This window comes from Triplophysa dalaica, chromosome 7 (genome assembly GCF_015846415.1).
Source record: "Triplophysa dalaica isolate WHDGS20190420 chromosome 7, ASM1584641v1, whole genome shotgun sequence".
Classification (NCBI taxonomy): Eukaryota; Metazoa; Chordata; class Actinopteri; order Cypriniformes; family Nemacheilidae; genus Triplophysa; species Triplophysa dalaica.
The window spans coordinates 24,503,479-24,523,354 of NC_079548.1; the positions used below are offsets into that span (position 1 = coordinate 24,503,479).

The 19,876-nt window shown below is 40.4% G+C and overlaps 1 protein-coding gene and 1 long non-coding RNA gene across 3 annotated transcripts in view; one reads left to right on the plus strand and one right to left on the minus strand.

The window, feature by feature from the left end:
• LOC130426944 (axin-2) overlaps positions 1 to 17,084 on the plus strand; it is a 194,732-nt gene extending 177,648 nt beyond the window's left edge. The window contains exons 1-11 of one of the 2 annotated variants that reach the window (XM_056753965.1): positions 1,799 to 2,596; positions 3,553 to 4,454; positions 6,721 to 6,861; positions 9,041 to 9,143; positions 10,386 to 10,526; positions 10,627 to 11,099; positions 11,205 to 11,372; positions 11,512 to 11,724; positions 11,830 to 11,910; positions 13,089 to 13,256; positions 15,796 to 17,084. In XM_056753965.1, the coding sequence (XP_056609943.1) occupies positions 3,631 to 4,454; positions 6,721 to 6,861; positions 9,041 to 9,143; positions 10,386 to 10,526; positions 10,627 to 11,099; positions 11,205 to 11,372; positions 11,512 to 11,724; positions 11,830 to 11,910; positions 13,089 to 13,256; positions 15,796 to 15,913 (2,430 nt within the window). In that variant the 5' untranslated portion in view covers positions 1,799 to 2,596; positions 3,553 to 3,630 and the 3' untranslated portion in view covers positions 15,914 to 17,084. Of the gene's footprint in view, positions 1 to 1,798; positions 2,597 to 3,552; positions 4,455 to 6,720; positions 6,862 to 9,040; positions 9,144 to 10,385; positions 10,527 to 10,626; positions 11,100 to 11,204; positions 11,373 to 11,511; positions 11,725 to 11,829; positions 11,911 to 13,088; positions 13,257 to 15,795 lie in introns of those variants that run through there. The other variant, XM_056753959.1, reaches the window with a different exon arrangement.
• LOC130426946 (uncharacterized) lies at positions 4,809 to 5,980 on the minus strand. The gene is made up of 3 exons (XR_008907247.1): positions 5,843 to 5,980; positions 5,120 to 5,696; positions 4,809 to 4,982 (listed from the first exon to the last, which is right to left on the minus strand). It is a non-coding gene; the product is annotated as an uncharacterized LOC130426946 (long non-coding RNA).
• Positions 17,085 to 19,876: the final 2,792 nt, after the last annotated feature.

Consider the following 19,876-nt stretch of genomic DNA (forward strand, 5'->3'; position numbering starts at 1 on the left):
TTTAGTGCTTATTAATAGTTCGTATAATAGTTGTTAGGTTGAGGTATTGGGGAGGATTCGGGATGTAGAATATGGCCATACAGAATATGTGCTTTATAGTTACTAATAAACCAATCTTCTAATAATATGCATTCTGATAATATGCATAATATTTTTGCTAATAAGCAACTTGTTAATAGTGAGAATTGTATATATACTAAAGTGTTACCATAAATCCTCTTCCATTTTGACTTATGAGCTTGAATTGTCTTTTTCAATTTAAGACTGGCAACATTATCAAAGATCTTTTTGATTCAGCCACTACAATTTGTTAATAGTTTAATGAGTAGTCGTTTTTTTATTCAACCTTTAAAGGAGTAGTTTACCTTCAAAATGAAAAGTCTGTCATCATTTACTCACTCTCTTGACATTTCAAACCTATATGATTTTCTTTCTTCCACAGAACACAAAAGAAGACATTTTGAAGAATGTTGTTAAGAGCCCCCCTTTCACTTGCATTGATTACAATAGAATTTAAATGGGGGCTGTGCTGTTCTGTTACCAACATTTTTCAAAATATCTTATTTTGTATTCTGCAGGAAGTCATGGAGGTGTGAAATGATAACGCCCTGTTGTCAGAATTGATGAGCTCGTTTAACTGCGTAATGCTAATATTTCTAGAATTTCATTACACATTGTTAATTTTTGTAGTTATACATTGACATTGCTATGATTGCTCACGTATAAATTATAAATTTATATTTAAAAATAATCATACGTTTAAAGAAAAGTAGTGCTGGTACTGCCCACATTTGGTATACATTGTGATACACAGTTTTGTAATATTTGTAATATTAATTATTGAGGGTAATAGGGTTGCCTTTGATTACACATGTGAATGGTTTGCATGTGTTGCTTTTCTAAAAGCTTAATTTTCTAAAATTAATGCAGTCAAACATCTTATACTGTTAGAATGAAGTTTTACTGGATCTGAATAAAGTCAGGTAAATGCACACCCAGCTAAGTCAGGCTACATACAGTATGTAAATGGTCCATTCTGAGACAATCGTTCTTGAACAAAGACTTTTGTCATTTGAATTCTAGAGAAGAAATTCTAGAGAAGAACTAAAATCTCATTTGCGGACTGTTACCTCTGCAGACATCGGCCATCGATTTAGAAGGCAGAGTGTGGTAAAGCCGTGTTTGAAATGTTAAAGTCTTGCCTTAAGAGTTGACCAGACGCGTTTTGTAATGATAATTCTATGTCAATGTGACTCATGTACTTTATCTGGTCAACCTAGTATGACTAGTATGAGTGCTGTATACCGCTTGTCAGCTGCTCTTTAAATTCATCACATTGAACACTTATGCGTGCATTTTTAAATATCTTGCTTCTTAAAGTGAATGTAGAAGATCAAAGCAAGTGCTCAGGCCTTTGAAGTATCATGAATTGAATCAGTCGAACGTCCTCCCTCACTAGTTCAACATGCAGGACAAGCTTTTCTGCTAGTTTTACTTTTTAACTCAGACATTTAACTATATTGCTGCTGCAAGTACTTGCAACATTTCGAACAATGTCTATCAGGGTATTTGACAAAAAAAAAATGTTTTATTAAGTTTGATGTATTTAACATTATGCATTTGGAAACAATTTCATGAGGCCTAGATGTGTCTTTAATATATTGTACTTTCCAAAGGTTTTAGTTCACCGAAAAATGTGGGAAATATGCATTTCTATATGTTGCCATGTGAACAATGAAAACGTAAGTAAAACAAAACAAGAAAACTGTTGACAAATGTCAGTGTCTGTAGAGTAATTGTGATAAAAGCAAACAAATATTATAGGCTAGGCATTATTTAAAAACATTAGTTTCTTATTTCTCATATTTTAAGACATACATTATCTTCATAGTAGGAGCACATAACATAATTTAGTAAATGTTATTGTGTTCAAAGGATCTACTGTGGCTGTTGTGGTGATGAAGGAGTTAACTGTGACTGATATGGTGATGAAGGGGTTAACTGGGATTCCTGCGAGGAAAACGCGGCCTGTGTCTTTAAAGTTTCTGTAGAAACAGCAGGATCGCGGCGCGGCAGATCACTACTCCTGACGCTCAACAGCTCGAGGGGAGGCGGCTCAAGATCTCTCCGCTTTGATAAGGTCCTTGCGCCTCGGTTAAAACTGTTTACCAACGGATTTAGACGAACAGGCGGATCGCAATCACTCTGCGCGAGTTTTTCCCTACGAGTTGATCAAACCCGAAACGGATCGGTTAAAAACAGTTTTCGTTCAATCCTGATGCTTTCAAAGCACGAGAAAAGGAAATTGTGTCATATGTATCTGCCGGGACCGTGCGGTCTGCTGCGCTCTTTGATGTCCGCTCTTAAACACTGAGCTCAGTGCAGACTGGAATAAGAGACAAGAGCACAGCCACATTTACTACAAAGACATCTAGTGTGTTGTTTTACTTGATGAAGCGCGCTTTTAAAACCCTGCATCTGCCTTGACATTACACAACTTCAGAGGACTGCGCTCAATCGGACATATTGTGGATTATATTCGTTACGTTGTTGAAAATACTGTGGGTTCTTGTGGGACTGAACTCATGGATGGATGGTGAGTTAGAACTGTGTGTGTGTGCTCTCCCAGCGCTGGCCCCACGCTATTCCTTTGATCTTCTGTTTACTGACTTTGAAGTCATGTGTCGCTGTACAATGAGGTATATCGGATAGACATACCCCTAAAACGCTTCCAATACAGCCGCTTTATTGTTTTCAAGGTTAACGTTAGATTGGTGTTTTTAGAGATGTTGGATCGGAGGATCTCAGCCCTCCTGATCTCACACTTTTCTTCGCTGTTTTGAAGGTTTATTTCTCATTGATGGGAAGCGGTCTCTTCATGTCGGTAAGGGAAGACCCGTTGAAGAACTCAAAAGCAGTTTAGAAATATGCGTTTTAGATTTATGTTACATGTTTTAAGACGCCGTTTAATATTTTTAACGTATTTAGGTCTTATTGCTCACATAACATCTTGCAGGATGTTTTTTATAATCGATGTGTATCTAAGAGCGATAATCTGTAAATCTGTAATTCACAGTCGTGAATTATTATAATTAATATACTAATATTCGTTAAAAAGCGAATTATTATTTGAGCCTGTTTTAATAGCTCATTATTTTGAGTTTAGTTTTTGACTTTAGTTTCTTGGCTTTTTAAACTTGAGTTGCCTACTCCGCAATTGGGTTTGTAAAAACAATTAAAGTTTTTTTACGCGTAATCTTCGCGAAATTATTTTTGTTTTATAGACTTTTTTCACCGCAATGAAGTGTCGGGTTTAATACGTGGCGATTTCAACATTTATAAAGGAACTCGATTGAACTGTGATTGCGTTCCTTTTCCAATATTAATTTATGTAATGTGGTGTATTTCCGTACGCAATTAAACCCAATATTTTCTTCTATAGTTGACGAAGCATACTTCGAGAGCGCGCGTTACATATAGAAGTCAAAAGTGACTCTTTTGAAGTTTTTGGGGCGGATCTGGTTTTGATGAGATCAATACTTTGTGTTACAGAGAGAAGCTCCTCTGCTGATTTAAGAGAGAGAGCAGATTACAGCCGCGATTCACACTGAAAGGTTTGCTGCCGGAGCCATGAATAGGACACTAGCAGATCCTATGGTCAGCAGCTTCAGAGAAGATGCCCCTCGTCCTCCGGTCCCTGGGGAAGAGGGTGAGACGACATGTCACCATCCCAGCAAACTGGCCACGATGAGACCTAAGGATCCTTTTAAGTCGACTGCGTCAGATCCTCACTGTTCAATGGCGAGGAGAGATGATGGTGGACTTGGGGAACCCGAGGGAAGCGCGTCGCCGGATTCGCCTATCGCCCGGTGGACCAAATCTTTGCATTTTCTTCTCGGTGACCAGGATGGTGCTCAGCTTTTCCGGGCATATTTGGAACGCGAGAAATGCGTAGACACTTTAGATTTCTGGTTTGCCTGTAATGGTTTCAGGCAAATGGACCTTAAGGATACCAAAACTCACAGAGTTGCCAAAGCCATTTATAAACGGTATATTGAGAATAACAGCGTGGTGTCCAAGCAGCTTAAACCAGCCACTAAGACTTTTATTAGGGATAATATTAAGCGTCAACAGATTGACTCTGCAATGTTCGATCAGGCTCAAATGGAGATCCAGACGGCAATGGAGGAGAATGCTTATCAGATGTTCCTGACTTCAGACATTTACCTTGAGTATGTTCGAACAGGTTGTGAAAACCCTAACCATGTGAATCCTAATGGATTAGGAGGTCTAAAACTAGTCTGTGGATACTTGCCAACTGTGATTGAAGAGGAGGAATGGAGTTGTAATGATTTTAAATCCAAAGCTCTGGCCACCTTAGTGGGACTTTCTGCCAAAGCGTTACGGTCACCTCCTTCCCTTCGAGCGATGGACGTTTTGGAGAAAGGCTACAGGTGAGAACTCTTCAATTTACAATATATACATGCTATGTATTCATAAGCCTACAACATTCCTAATGCTTTCATTGAACTCTTTTAGGTATCATAGACTCCCCTAGTTTAGCCTAATCCAACTTGGAAAGTTGTATATTTGACAATTCCAAAAGGTATCCCAAAAGATGTATGAAATCATCAACATTGTATTCTTCATAAACGCACTAAACATAGCATACTGTGCATAAGTGTACAGTAAGTCACTCCAAGTTAACAGAAATAAAGTCAGACAGTCTAAGATTTTAAAGCTGTTTATTCTTATTGTTTGTGCATTGTTCTTGAATCTTTGATTTGACATTAGAGGCACTTTCTTCGAAGTTTAGAGTGGTTTGCTCTCACCTGGCTTGCATTATGCCGGGGGGGGGGTTTAGGCGGGTGGGAGACATCAATAGAGCAGCTCTTCCTTTCAAGTAAATATTGTCTAGCACCAGGCCCTCTGCTGGCTCCACACAGTTTCCTCTGCTTTGAAATCCTTCCGCCTAGGATCATCTGTAAGGATCAAGGATAGTTCGCAATACAAAATTGGTTTTGGGTGTCAGACAAATAAAAAGAGTGCAACATGTCAAAAATATCACAGTTTCAAAAAACAAAACAAAAATTATACTGTTGTTTTGCGTTTTGATTACTTTGAGCATCGGGGTGCCTTCCTTGACTTGTGTTGATAAGTTGTTGGTTTGGTTGATAACAGTACAATAAAAGTCTTGCCTTTAATGATACGGCAGAGGAAATCCGCTTTGATAAATTAACACTTCATTCCCGTCACACTATTTAAGGTTGTAAATGAGGTGACCCATCAAGGTGTGGTGCCAGACGAATGTTTATCCATCTCAAAGACAGCTCATTGTCAGGCTGATCTTGAAGAAGGCGACAGAACGTTTCATCTCTTATCTCGGCTGCCTTGTTTATGTAGAAGATGATTAGGAACCAGACGAGAGTAAGCAAAGTTTCTTTTTTGATCCTGTTCGCCGATTTCTTTTTGATGAGCGGTCCTCGAGCAGTCTGTTTCCCTCTCTCTCGGGGCACTTTTTGTTCATCTAAAGCATGTGGAACTTATTTCTCTCTCTGTTTCTGAATTGAGTTATTCACAAAACAACACACGGCAGCGCTTCCTCTGTAAGTCACAGAGACTGTGGCCTTCATCTCCTCCGTTTCTTATTTACCACAGTTCTCCTCTGATTTCGACTGCCTCCCTTGCGCTTTTATCTAGGAAAAAAAACAGACGGATGGAGAATAAGCACACTTTTCAAGCGAGCGGAAAAGAAGGACAGAGGGGGGCGAGGCTCCTCATGAAAGAAAAAATGAATGAGGGGTGAGCGAGGGAAGAATGTGAACCCAGCTGTGCTAAATACCTGACTCTGAGCGAGAACTTCCAAAGGTCAGGTTTGAGTTGGGGCCGTAGGCTACAGTCCTGCTGGGTCTCCCCTCACAACGCTGCTGGCTGCAGGCATTCTCATAAAGATGAGCCCCCCCCCACTTCTTTCTTTCCGCTCTCTCATCTCGTTCTTTCTCTCTTGCTCTCAGCCTGGCTCAGGTTCTCCTCCTCCTCCAGTGGAGCAGGAATGTGTCACAGCAGGAGTGAGGGGTATGGAGAGGGAGGGAGGGCCGGCCTGGTGGGTATGTGGAGGAGGTGCCCCAGTAGAGGAAAGAGCAAAAGAGAAGGAGAAATGACATGTAACAGGAAACTTTGAAGGGGGAGGGTGGGATAAAGTGAGGAATGGAGTGCATGGCCCAAACAAAAGGCCCCAGATATGCTCCGCTGAGGGGAAGTGGCGCTGGCAATTCACACAGATGTGCTGTTCACTTAACTTTCCCCCTGATCAGCCCTCACCGAGCTGCCCCGGGGGGAGGCAGGGTGAGGGACATGAAAGGGAATAGGAGAGAAACACAAACTGTGCTTGAGTTCCACCCCCACCATGCTAAGAAAGGGGAAAAAGCGACTTTGAGTAGCTCGACCTCTCTTCCTAATGCCCCAAACTGTTGATTTGGGTTGCATTTGGCTTTTTGCTGATGCTTTATCCAAATAGTAATACAGGAAATATAATAAACAAGCCTCTCTGTTTCCTTAGTTGGAATTAGAAACTACCAGACATTTAGTTTAAAAGATCCAATGTAATCCACTTTGATATTTAAAATCTAACTGAGATGTTCATGGATCAAACTAGCAACTATTCAGTTACCACCCTTGAACATCACTCACTAAATGCCAAAATGTTTCATGTCTCCTCAGGGGCTACAGACGTGGTGACCCTGCAAACCCCTACCATGTCAAGTCTGGTTATGTTTTTGCCCCTGCCACCAGTGCCAATGACAGCGAGGTCTCCAGTGATGCCATGACGGACGACTCTCTGTCTATGACAGACAGCAGTGTGTAAGTCTCCATTTGTCAATATCACGCACTATGCTTGGATTGTATTTTACTGTCTCTCTTTTTCTTTATCTTCTTTTTTAACCAAGTACCTACGTCCATTGTAGGTGTCCTAAAACGATCACAAAAGAGTTGTTTTTTGCAAAAAGTATGGCTCAGTTGTTTGTGGCTGTTAATGAGATTGTGCAGACTTTTGAGAATAGAGTGGACCCATGAGAAGATCCCTCACATAATGCGTTTCCTCTGTAAAATTATTGATGCTAATGTCTGCAAAATTCCTTTACAGGAAATAACACTGGCTGGGTTTTCCTCTGCTTTTGCTTGTTCTTTGGATCTTAAATGTCTTTCTATTTGCACTTTCCACGACAAGGTCCCCAAAAAACATCATTTATTGGTGTCCTCTTTGTGCTGGGTTAGATTGCTGTGCGGACTGTAAGACCTGTTGAGGTGCTTGGCAGTCAGTTAAAGGAATCGCACGAACGTTTTGGGCCGATCACATTAGAGCTAGAAAAGAGGGATCCAGTGTCAGATAGGCTTTCTCGAGGTTAGCCATTTTTGGAATGCAAGAGCAGTTCACCTGGGATTAGGGTGTTTTGGAGCCCCCCATACCCCAGTCCCTCACACACGCCACCCATTCAACCCCACCTCCGGCCGAAAGCAGCCCTCCCCCTATGTGTTTGTGGCAGAGCCAATTGTGTGAGTGTATAGCTAAGTGCAGAGAGTGAGAAATAAAGTGCATGCTGGATGAAAGGCTTAACTGAATCGCTTTCAGCCCATTGTTAGGCCTCGGGAGCTTAGAGGGATAAGAGGGTGGCTGGCTGCTTTGAAAATTACTTGCACTAGTGAATAGGAGATTCCCATAAAGCATGTCCAGCCTGTGACACCTTAAAGCAGGGACGCAATGGGTGTTTGAGGAAGGTGGCTTGATTGAAACAAAGATTCATATTTTTGTAGGGCTGCTGGCTCGGCCACACCTTTCTTGTTTTTAAAAGATTTTATAATTTTTCCAAAAACTGTGGCATAACGTGAGGGAGCAAAGCTTTCCTTTAGCTCGGTGGTAAGAGCATTGCGTTAACAACGGAAGGTTGTGAGTTCGATCCCAGGGGATTGCACATACCTAAGTATAACTGTATAGGATAATGCAATGTACGTCGCTTTTAAGCATAGGCCAAATGCGTAAATGTAAGCAAAGAGAGAGAGCTAAAGTTGGTCTTTTGATCGCAATTGGTTAGCTTCTCCTTTAAACGTAATGTCCTGAAATCTTAGTTATCATTTGGTAAGTAAAAAATATCTGGTAACTAAATAAACATCTACTTTTTTACAAGTTTGTCTTACATATTTTAACCACATTCAGTCGTTGTATGATTGTATATTTTTTAATCTGTCACTTTAAAGTGGGGTGTGACAAAACAGGCGCTTTGCTCTTTGTTTAGAGTGCGATTTGATTGGAAAATCTGCGTTTTTATTCAAGTTAAAAGGCACTGCGCTAAATCTGAAAGAATCTGAATTCCAGATAAAGGGAGGGAGCGAGGGTAGGGAAGAGAAGAGGGGGAAATTTTGCTTATATCTTATTTATGGATTTACTTGGACGCTAGGGAATGCCGCTGCGCAGACTTCAAACATTACCTTATCTTACAAACCAGCCTTTTGATGTGTGTGAGATCAGAGGCTGACTGCCGAGCGCTTGCCAAATGAAGATTGGAGCGACGGCTTTATGCGCATGACTGTAAGCCTTCAAAGACATGCTGGAAACTGCATTTGGGCTAGGTCATACACTTCAGAGTCAGAACAGAGCAAAGGAAACTGGCCTGGCTTTTTAAAAAAAGCATAGTGGTGGATGAGAAAGATGTCTGCCTTTAGAGGGAAATAAAAGGCACAATTGAGAAGCTAAGGGTTTAGAAAGTGCTCTGCAGTGGATTAGATGGATTAGTAGTGTTTTTTGAAACACAAGCCGTCTCCTATCGTAATTGGTAACGTCATTTAGATGGCATTATGTTGGTGTTGCTTGATTGAAAGTGTAGCACAATGTCTAACATGGATGAAGAACTTGGGATTCAAGGTGCTGTTGAAAGGAAAAACCATGGGGCTTGTAATTTTTCATTTAAACTTGGTTAGAGAGCAATTTTTTTTGGTGTATTAAACTGGTTCACTGGATAAACTTAATCTTTTTCTCTGTCAATAGAGATGGCATCCCTCCATACAAGCTGGGAAGTAAGAAACATCTACAAAGAGAGATGCAACGTAACATGAGGATGAACGGCCAAGTGTGTCTGCCACCGTTTCTCGTAAGTGTCACTGCATTCTCCAACCCCTCCCTCCCACACACACACACACACACACACACACACAAACCAATTAAAAATGTTACCTTCTCAAGGTTGTGATTAGTTATGTTGTTGTCCTCTTTCTTGGATAATGACTCTAAATAAACTGCCATGCCGCGCTAAATGAGTCTGTTTTATCCCGGGGCACCAAAATCAACTGTCTCTCTCCGAGAGCGCTTTGATCAGCAGATGAATGGAGCCGACTTCAAGGGAAGTGACAACTTCCAACTGAGCTGCACCCTTTTTATTCCTTTAGCAGAACCCTCCATTCCCCCTCTTTCTCCCTGCCTCAAATGGTTGATTGATGTCTTTGGAGGGAGAGTTTGGACAGATAGGTTGATAAACAAGTCAAACAAATCAGTGTCCCCTCTTCCTTTATCTTCTTTTAGTTTCTTCTTCCACCTTCTATCACCATTTCTGTACTTGGCTTCTCTTAAACATTCAGTGTCTGGATGTGGATTGAAAAGACTTGCCATCCAGTAAGTTATCTCTTCTCTTTCTTCTGCTGTATAATGTCTCCCTTCTGATTTGGCAATGCCTGCCTCTCCCAGGATGCATCTGCTTTTAGGCAGCAGGGGCTCAGAGCGGCTGTGAGTCTCACCAGCAGCCCGTCTTGCTTTCCTCCCTCTTTCGTCTCTCCCTTTATCATCTTTACAAAGAGATAAGAACAAAAAAGCTGAATCAAAAAAGGAAAAAAATATTAAAAGAAGATTCACATGGGGCAGAATAATGTGGTGGCTAGCTCTAAGGTTGCCGTCTGTGATGGGGGGGATAAATTACCTTTGCACTTCTGATCTTCCAACGTTTGACTCCTCTAGCAGTGCCACACATCTCACCATCTTACTTAGTATTGTGTTTTTAATCTCCCTCTCTTTCTTTTTTTCTGTCACCTCCCTCTTTCTCCCCGTCGATATGTGACTTTTATTGCTGGATGTTAAGCCAGTGTCCCTGCTGCCCCTGGTGAGCGTTTGCTATTTATACGACGACTCTTTGAAGCTGCCTAACCTCACAGGCCAGGCTGATGGCTTGGTAGCACTACAGAGGGAACAAGCCGAGGCTCCTTAGTGTGACCAACTGCTCATGCCTGCAACGGCCAATGCCATCAGTGTGTTTGTGTATGTGCTGGGTGGGCAGCTGTAGACATCGACCCCTCCTCTCCTGTCCGTTCTTCTCGCTAATCTAAATCTCTTTGATTTTGTGCAGAGAACACGGCAGCAACCTAAGGAGATGACACCCGTGGAGCCAGCAGCGTTCGCCGCACAACTAATAGCCAGATTGGAACATCTGAAACGGGAACAGGAGACCATGAGCTCTCTGGAGGAAAGACTACAACAGATTCAGGAGGTTTGTATAACTGAAAATGCTTGGGCCCAGGTTACATATTGTATTAGTATGTGTCTGGGATGATTGACAATTTTTAAATTGCCCATCTCTGTTTTCCTAGGATGAGGAAAGGGACGAGTCTGAGGTGTCTGGCAGCAGCGTGTCCCACTCTCTGCCTCTACTGCCTCCTGGCTCCTGGGAGGAAGACCCTCAGGCCATCCTGGATGAACACCTCTCCCGTGTCCTTAAGACCCCTGGTTGTCAGTCTCCGGGCATGGTTCGCCATTCCCCACGCTCTCGTTCCCCTGAACAGCGCCCCCTTCCACGGGGAGCTCCTGGCATCAGGTCCCAGTCTGCATCCATGAGTGGATACACAGCCGCCAAGACCATTCTATCCAGACAGTCCACAAAGCACATCCATCACCACTACATCCATCACCACGCCGGGCCCAAAAGCAAGGAGCAGATTGAGGCAGAGGCTGCCCAACGGGTACATTGTTTGTGTCACGGAGCATCTGAATGTGGCGCCGCCCACTATATCCGTAGCCGAAGTCTGGGCAGGGACCAGTGCGGCAGCCCTTCAGAAATTTTGGGGTAAATTTCAGTTTGCTTTTGCTACATACTTGTTTGTTCTTTTAAAAGAGTGTCACATTTTTGTCTGCAGATTCTGTTTTATGTAAAGTGTCCCTTTTCCTTCAGGCATTCCAGCTCTTTATCCAAGCGTCTATGTAAGTCTGGAGAGGAGGTTAACACTGAGGGGATGGAGAGCACTCTTCTGCAGCTGCCTACTGACAGTACGGACCGATCTCATAATGTGTGGCAGTGGATCCTGGAGAGTGATCGACAAACAAAGCATAAGCCCCACAGGTCTGTTGCTAAATCTCGCAAGTTTTCGAAAACGAGGATTCTATTCCAGCCATGATCTACTGTTATGCTTTGAAATCTGTGTCCCCATAAGTATTTATTTGGTGTACTTACAAGGTGTCAAACTTGTCCCTCTTTGCAGCACTCAAAACACTAAGAAGTCGCACTGTTTAGATTCCACGCGTGTACACACATGGGGAGGAGGCGGAAGCAGCGGCCATCTCCGTACCCACCAGCCTGCACACCCCTTTGTCCAGGACCCTGCCATGCCACCCCTACCCCCTCCAAACACCCTTGCACAGCTTGAAGAGGCCCGTAGACGCTTGGAGGAAGTCTCCAAACCCCCAAAACAAAGGTACGATTTCAGTTCTCTACCACTTTTTATACCGTACTCTGTATATACAACATTGTTAGAAAGTGTCCAGATACAAATATTACAAATATTGATTGGTATTCACAGGCATTCCACATCAAGCCTTCAAAGAGAAAAGAGTCACCCAGTAAATGTGCAAAATGTCAGTCCAGCGCTTCAAACTGACGAGTATGTACTTTCATCATTCATCTTCTTCTTCTGTTGTTAAACTTTCAAGTCCATACTTGCGGTCTACTTGGCGCGTAGTGGAAAAATTCTTTATTTAATTTTTAATTGGGTGACCTTCAGTCCAGGAACTGTCTAAGGCTAGTGGCCGCTTTCTTGAAGTGCTTCTACAAGGTAGAGCAAGAGAGAGATTGACGGCATGAATGATTTGACATTCATCTCTCGTTCCATTGTTTTGGTCTTCTACAATAGCATTACCATTGCATTTGATATGATTTTTAATTAAAGCGATAGTTAACAGCAGAATAAAAATCAGCTATTTATTTACTCTCCCCAAGGCCATCTGAGATATATAGGTGACAATTTTTCTTGAGTAAAACAATTAAGATTTTTACCTAAATCTGCAGTGCGATGTGCTTCATATAATGGATGTAAACGGGTGCTCCAACGCGAGTTCCAAAAGCACAAATCTGACCCTAGACCACAAAACCAGTCTTATGGTTAAATTTTTCTAATATTTGGCAAAGAAAGAACTATTTAAATCTGTGCAAACTGAGGGAGCATAATATCTAAATATTGAGAAAATCACCTTTGAATTTGTTAATTAGAGGCACTGCAGCAGTCCGTTGCTAAGAAGAAACGGGTTTGTTTAAACACTTTTTATTGGCTTACTGCTGTGATGACATTGTAAAGAGTAGATGAACCAGAAAGCTTAAATTCTAAGCTTCACATGGATACCAAATTTAAGTGGGTAATTTTTGATATATATATATTTACGGTACAAAATTGAAAACATATTTTCATGGAACCAGATTTCAACTTAATATCCTTACGATTTTTGACATAAAAGAAAAATCAATCATTTTGACCCATACAAAGTTTTGTTGGCTATTGCCACAAATATTCCTGTGCTATTTAAGAATGGTTTTGTGGTCCAGGGTCACGTATATCGAACAATGCATATCACCAGTTCTTTCTGATGATGTAATCAAAGCCACATGGATGGGGGAAACATAAAAAAATAATAACAATTCCCAAGAAAACAAACGGTTCATAATTTACTCATTTTAATGGCGTCCCAAATCCATATGACTTAATCTAATTACAAAAGTGAAATAAGTTTCAATGCCATTTTAGGACTTTGAGGCCTAGCAATTGACATTTGTGTTGTACCTTTAAAGATCAAAGAACTTGAATAAGGTGTCAGCTGTCCACGGCGGTTTGGGCTCAGAGACTGTGGTTACGTACTTCTTCTGTGGTGAGGAGATCCCATACCGCAGGATGATGAAATCTCACAGCCTCACACTTGGACACTTTAAGGAACAGCTAAGAAAGAAAGGCATCTACAGGTAAACCCGCATATTTTTTTTTAAGACAAACGTTGACTACAGTCGTGGCCAAAGTTATTGGCAGTGACATAGATTTTGTGTTTTGCAAAGTTTGCTGATTCTGTATCTGTAGATTATCTTCCCCAGATGTTTCTATGGTATACTGGAAAACAATGATAAGCATATCTTAAGTTTTAAAGGTGTTTATTGGCAAAAAGTCTATATTTAAAGTGTTGTGCCTTGTTTTTCATTACCTCTGCAATTCGCTAGGGTATGCTGAAATTAGCTTCTGGGCCAAAACCTGACTGATGGCGAACATTTCTTGCCTTATTAGCATTCTGTGTTGATCACAATTTGTGCTCTTCTGGTTATCCACTCGCCTTTTGAGGATTGACCACATTTTCTCCATATGGGATTGACATCTGGGGTAGGGATGCACCAAATGTTTGGCAACCGAAATTATTGAGCCGAAAATATCTAAAAAAGTGAATAAGTAAAATATGGCTGAACACTTTTACCGAATATGACGTCTGATGCGATCTAGCAGCAACCAGCGCGGAGAGAGAGACCAGTACACTTTATTCATGCAGAAAACATGTCGGCAGTGTGTGGAAGCATTTTAAAGTGTGAGAGAAAGACATGACACGGGACCTGCGACTGACAAAAAGTTGGCTAAAGAAATGGAATAAAAAAACCTGTTCGACCTTCGGCCAAGCGTTTCATTTTTATTCGGCTTTGGCAAAGATTTTTATTTCGGTGCATCCCTGATCTGGTGAGTTTTTATTTTCAAATATTAAAATGCATCTGATCATTCTGTATAATAATTGACATTTATGTCACTGCCAATACTTTTGGCCACAACTGTATTTGTTTTGCACATACCAAGATGGAGTTTTTATATTGGAATATTTGTTTTTGACACTGGTTGTGATGGTTGTGTTGGTTGCTCAAAAGCCTGCAATATTAACTGCAAGTTATGTGCAATAGCTTGGAGTAAAGAGCCGAACAGAGTGAAGGGGCAGAAAGAAATTTTAACTTCAGCCATTTGATCACATCTGGTATTGATTTCATCTTAAGGCACATTTAATAAGCGGCCCTTTGAAGCCCAGGCCTTTCATTTTATGCACAAAGACTTCCACACATTCTTCACATACTGTATTGTATCAAGCAACGTTGGTCTCATACACTTGAGTCTGTGTGTTTACATAAGACTAGACGTTTTTTATACATATATCTCATTGATATCAAAGGATCTTTAATTTAAAGGGGCATTGACACACTGTCATCATGTTGTCTCTGAAAAGTCCCATACGTTGAAAGTTAAAGAACATTTGCTGGTAGTATCTCTAACAGGCTCTGATTATTTAACAGTTGACTCATGTGTTAAACATGTGGCCACAGGTTCACCCCTCCAGATGAACCTGGGTAGTCTGTACGGAGTACTAATTTGTTGTCGACTAGAGCTACTTTTTTCAGTGTTTAGGACAGCTCTCATATTTTGCACATTTTTGAGGAAAAGAAGGTTCAAAGCTGATGGTTTTAATCGCAGAAAACGTGTGGAGCTGGGTCATTTCAACATGGCAGAATTTCAACAAAGAACAGTACTACCAGAGTTGCCAGACGATATTGGTGCCAGATGTTGCAAAGAGAAAATCTTGCCACATAAAACAAGTTCCAGTGGAAAGACTTCTTTCTCTCTCTCTCTCTCTCTCTGTTCTATGTTCTCTGTTTGAAGATCTTGTGGAGGAGGATATAGCTTATTCTCCTGAAATAAGGATGTAATTATGTGCCATGTCGCAGTATTCCAGTTAGTTCTTCGTTTATGAAGCTGGGGCCGGGCAGTCGGAGAACAACAGATTGTTTCCGACATAAAAAAATTATTGTTGTTGTTTTGAGTCAGTAATTCTAGTATGTGTTTTATGTGTGTTGTTTCTGAGAATTGGGATATGTTTGCTTGTAAAAAGATAATAGTAGTAGTGGGCATTTTCCATTACAAAGGCAATTGTATTGGCAACCCTCATCACTCCTTGCCTCCCATGCTAAAGGAGGTCCCATTAATTAGGGAAGGATATGGGACGATATAAATGAGACAAAGAGGTCATCTGTCGAGATATAACACAAGATTAATCTCAGACTCGCTGCTTTACAAACGTTTGTGTAGACTTCATGGCTCCCCAAAATGTCAACGTTTGTAAAGGATCCCCTTCACTTGACAAAGCTACCAATTATACACTGGAGTCCTGAAGGGCAGCAAAGTTTAACAGACCCTACAATTTAGCCTTTACTTCACCTCTTTGGCTGTACTGCATTATGCAGTTTGTGAGTTTACACGATTAAGGTAATTTGATAAGTCCATTCAATTTTAATGTTGTGGCATTAAGTTCTGATCATATCTGGTTCACGACACTTACAAAATGTTTGGAGTTTCATTTGTTTTAGTCCAATGAAATCTCTAGAATGAATCCATTTAGGATTTTATGGTCAATTGTTTGTTGTAAAGTAATTTTGATGTATGGAAATTTAGCAGTTTGTTTTTAACCTTGTGTGTTCTTTGTTTCAGGTACTACTTCAAGAAGGCCAGTAGTGAGTTTGAGTGTGGCGCTGTGTTTGAGGAGGTCTGGGATGACTGCGCCGTTCTGCCAATGTATGAGGGCAAAATCCTTGGCAAAGTGGAATGAATGGACTAAAGCTGACTAAAACGAACCTGACAGACAACTTCTGGGCATACCTAGCACTCAAGACTCTTAAAAAGATGTATTTTTTTAATAAAGATAAAGTTAAATCATCCTTTAAGACATTTGGCCTGCCAAGCTGTTGAAGGAATACTAGCCAATGAAGTACAGAGGAATCAGAACCAGCTAAGAATTGTGGGAAACTGATGAGAAATCCAAGGACACACTATGACCACTGACAATGCAAACATTCGTTTGGACTACAACCTGCCCGTGTGTCCCCATACCATGGACTGCTGACCAACGTTTTGTGATAATTCTAGATGTTTGTATTTGTGTGGGGTTTGAGAGCGTGTACACAAGTTATAATATGCTCCTGTCGAGTAAAAAAAACTTTATTGCTATTTATTAAACTGTCATTCCCCTTGTACCCGTGTTCAGATGATGGACAAGCTGCTTATATGATTGGGAGATATTTTTTCCAATGTTGAACACGCATGTCCAGAGACATGCTCCTTACCATGATGGACATTGCCAGGAATCTCTCCACTGGCCAACAAACAGAACCGTGTGGCGGATCAGCACACTTCTCAGTGGAGTGTCTCCACTGAGTGGCCCGATTATGTGTTGCATCTTCAGTGCCTTTGGTGTAAGGTCCAGACATTGCACAGGAACCAATATCCTTTCTGCTGGAACCAGTTCCAAACCCTTGATATATGAGGTTATGCCATTTCAAAATACTTAAAAATGTTCAGTTGAACACTATTTTTGGAGATCAGAGGGTGTGTGGAAAGTGTTAATGTACTGTATTAAAACGAGGCAGAGCTCCAGGGAAAAATCTTGCGATGCACTTGCATAAATGGACAAGAACGTGCCATCTTTGGTATATTATATAGTACTTGTGCCTCCATGGATACCATGCTGTGTGCTGCCCTGTTTCAGGGTGTGAATATTCCCTTACTTTTCTGAGGGGTTTATGTTTTAGAATTTTAAAAGCTTAAATATCTTCAATCATGACATTGTTTCAATGTTTTCTTCCCCCAAGGAAATTGTTTGGGTTTCACTTAAATGTAAATTATGCATTATATAGAGCTTTGTTTTAAAGATGACTTGGTACTTTAATTATTGTAATTATGAAGAGATGTAGCCTTTATTAAAAGTTATATTTTTAAATGAACACTAGTATGGTTGTATGATTTTGTGTGAATGGTTGTGGTTGAGAGAGACCTTTGGTTTTGCATCTTTACACCTTATGTGTTAATTTATTTGGAAGTCCCTCTTTAGCTATTTAAATGCATCCTGAGTCTTACGTTTGTGTTGATACATGGCTGTTTTCGAAAAGCTTACTAATTTGTAAAGACTACATAGACTGCCTACTATTTTTTTCAAGTTTGTTTTTATAGCACTTTTTACAATTTGCATTGTATCAAAGCACATGTACTAAAAAAAGAAAAATAAATAGACATGTTGAACACTTCATAAAGATGAAGATACAAGTGCGTACATGCTAGTTAGATTTTGACTTTAGTATGTCAGGGGAGTATTCCAGAAAACAATGCTCCCTTCAGCCCGACAAAGCCTTTTTAAGCAGAAACTGTTCACCCTGTTTTGATGACACAGGAGTTGCAACAATGGCAGCTGAGAAGGCCATTCTTTGTGTTCTTTTTAGACAGTTATTTAGCCTAATAAAATCTTTATAAATATTTGTTTAATACTGCAAAATACACTTGATGTTACAGACTGCCCTTGCCTTGTATTTTGTTTCTCATTTTCAAGCACTTAATTACCATTGTATGACATTTGGTATATAGGCCTAAATAAACAAACAAACAAAAAACTACATCGTCATGTTGATATGCTATATTTTTACTATAAAACTCTTACCACAAACATGTCTTCTAATATCTTCAATTGTTGGGTAAACCTAGCTACAGCGGACACATTTGTAAACAACTTTACCTGGACCTATTGTGAGAGTTGTATCTTTAGTACCGCGTGGTTTATAAACATGATGCTACTGATTGGGCATACAATTTTGTCACACCCACCAAACAAGTGAAAGCAAAACATTGTCCCTAGTTATGTGGTTATGTGACCTAACCAGGTAAGTTTAAAGTCACTGTGAAACGGAAGCTGCAATTGTCTTCTTTTCCGTATCGTGACATACATCCAAGTGAAACGGCTTCTGAAATTTGAAAATGTAGGGCGGGACTACATGTCGCCCTCCCCTAATCGATAGGATTGTTGTAAGTTGGTTACACCCCCAGGGGCAGTTTCAATAAGGAGGTTCAACCAACACCAAGTTAAAATCTGAACTCTGAGTTGTTTAAAACCGAGATGCGAAACTTGAGTTTTGGGTTACAGAACAGCGTAGTTGAGTTAGTTCTATCAACTCTGTGTAGACTCAACTTGAGTTAAGTGCATGCACCACCTCTACGACAAGCCATGATCAATGGAGCTACAAAATCATGATTCACCATGGCAACGGCACCAAAAAAAGCAACATGACGACAGGAAGTGCTTGAGAGCGAGGCACACTTTCCGCTCTGCATATAGTTGATTTACTTATTTGCTTTAATGTGTAAATGACTTAAGTTTAAATAGATAAAAAGATAAATGTACCAATAAACAAACAAATTAATCAGAAAAGGAATGAATAAATTAATGAAACAACAGAAATAGTGAGTAATAATCGTCATGAGTACTTCAGTGAACCTTGTGAGACATCATGGTGTATGGGACACTTGTCAGTGTGTCAGACTCTTGTGTTAAATTCAGTGATCATCAGTTCGAACCCTGCTCGGAGCAGTTTTGGGTAGGAATGGCTGCACGTCTAAATTAATTGTTTATAACCTTTATCAATGCATTTGTCTGTATTTATTAATTTCTTTATTCATGCACTTTATTTGCATACTTTATTAAGCCATTTCTTATACTCCATAGAAAACTAACAATTGTGAAAACATGTAAGGGAAAGAATCTGATCTAATGTAAGACACAGCCAGGATGGCTGATGTTATTGATATAAGGATGGATGAGATATATTTTGAAAAGTCTTATTCACTTTTAAGAAAAATGGTACAGTGTTAATAAAAATGCACATTGAAATGACAAAAATTTCACTCGGATCCTAAATTCCTCTCCTGAAATCAAAGAACATCCATATGCAGCCTCTTTACATACAGGATCCTCTATTAAAGCACATATGACATTTTAGTCACTGAGATGGTCTCTGTGTGATCAAGATGTGTGCCATGAATGACTGTATTAATGAATGAATGAATGAATGAGTTACACCACTTGTGCATTAAAAAGGGGGAGGAGATGGAGAGAAACTCTGGGTTTACCAAAGAAAACCTGCTCCCGACCAGGTTAAGTTCACAGAGTAAGATACTATGGGTACTGACTCTTAGTATAAGTTACCTCTCTTTTAGAAAGGGGCTTGACTTAAACTGCTCTCTCTTGTTTGACATACCTCACATTCTGAAACGGAAAACCCAGAGTTTCCCTAATTTCAGGGTTGATATACTCAGTGTTTTCACTAAACCTTCTTTCTGAAACGGGCCCCAGCACTCATTGGACAGTCTGTATAGTCCTACCGCTTGTTCAGGAATTACGTCATGAAGAGAAGAGATGTTGTTGAGAGGGGGAGAGGAGTTTCATGTTTTTGATTGATTACAAGTGCAAATCAATTTTACAAAAATATTGATGTGCATGGATAAATCATTCATAATAATCACTGCAACTCTGTGTAAGAACATTTGCATTATAATGTTTAATTGCACGGTGACTTTAAGGGTAGTTTGGCCGATAACTTCAAAGGGAGGTAACTTTCTAGGTGCGTAAGTAACCATAGCAACTCATTTTCTGAAGCTAACCTCCTCCAGAACAGGAATCTTTTATGTTCCAGAGTTTGTTCATTTTAAGGAAACATTAAGCTTCAGAGCTTGTCTGCGCATGTGTGCAATT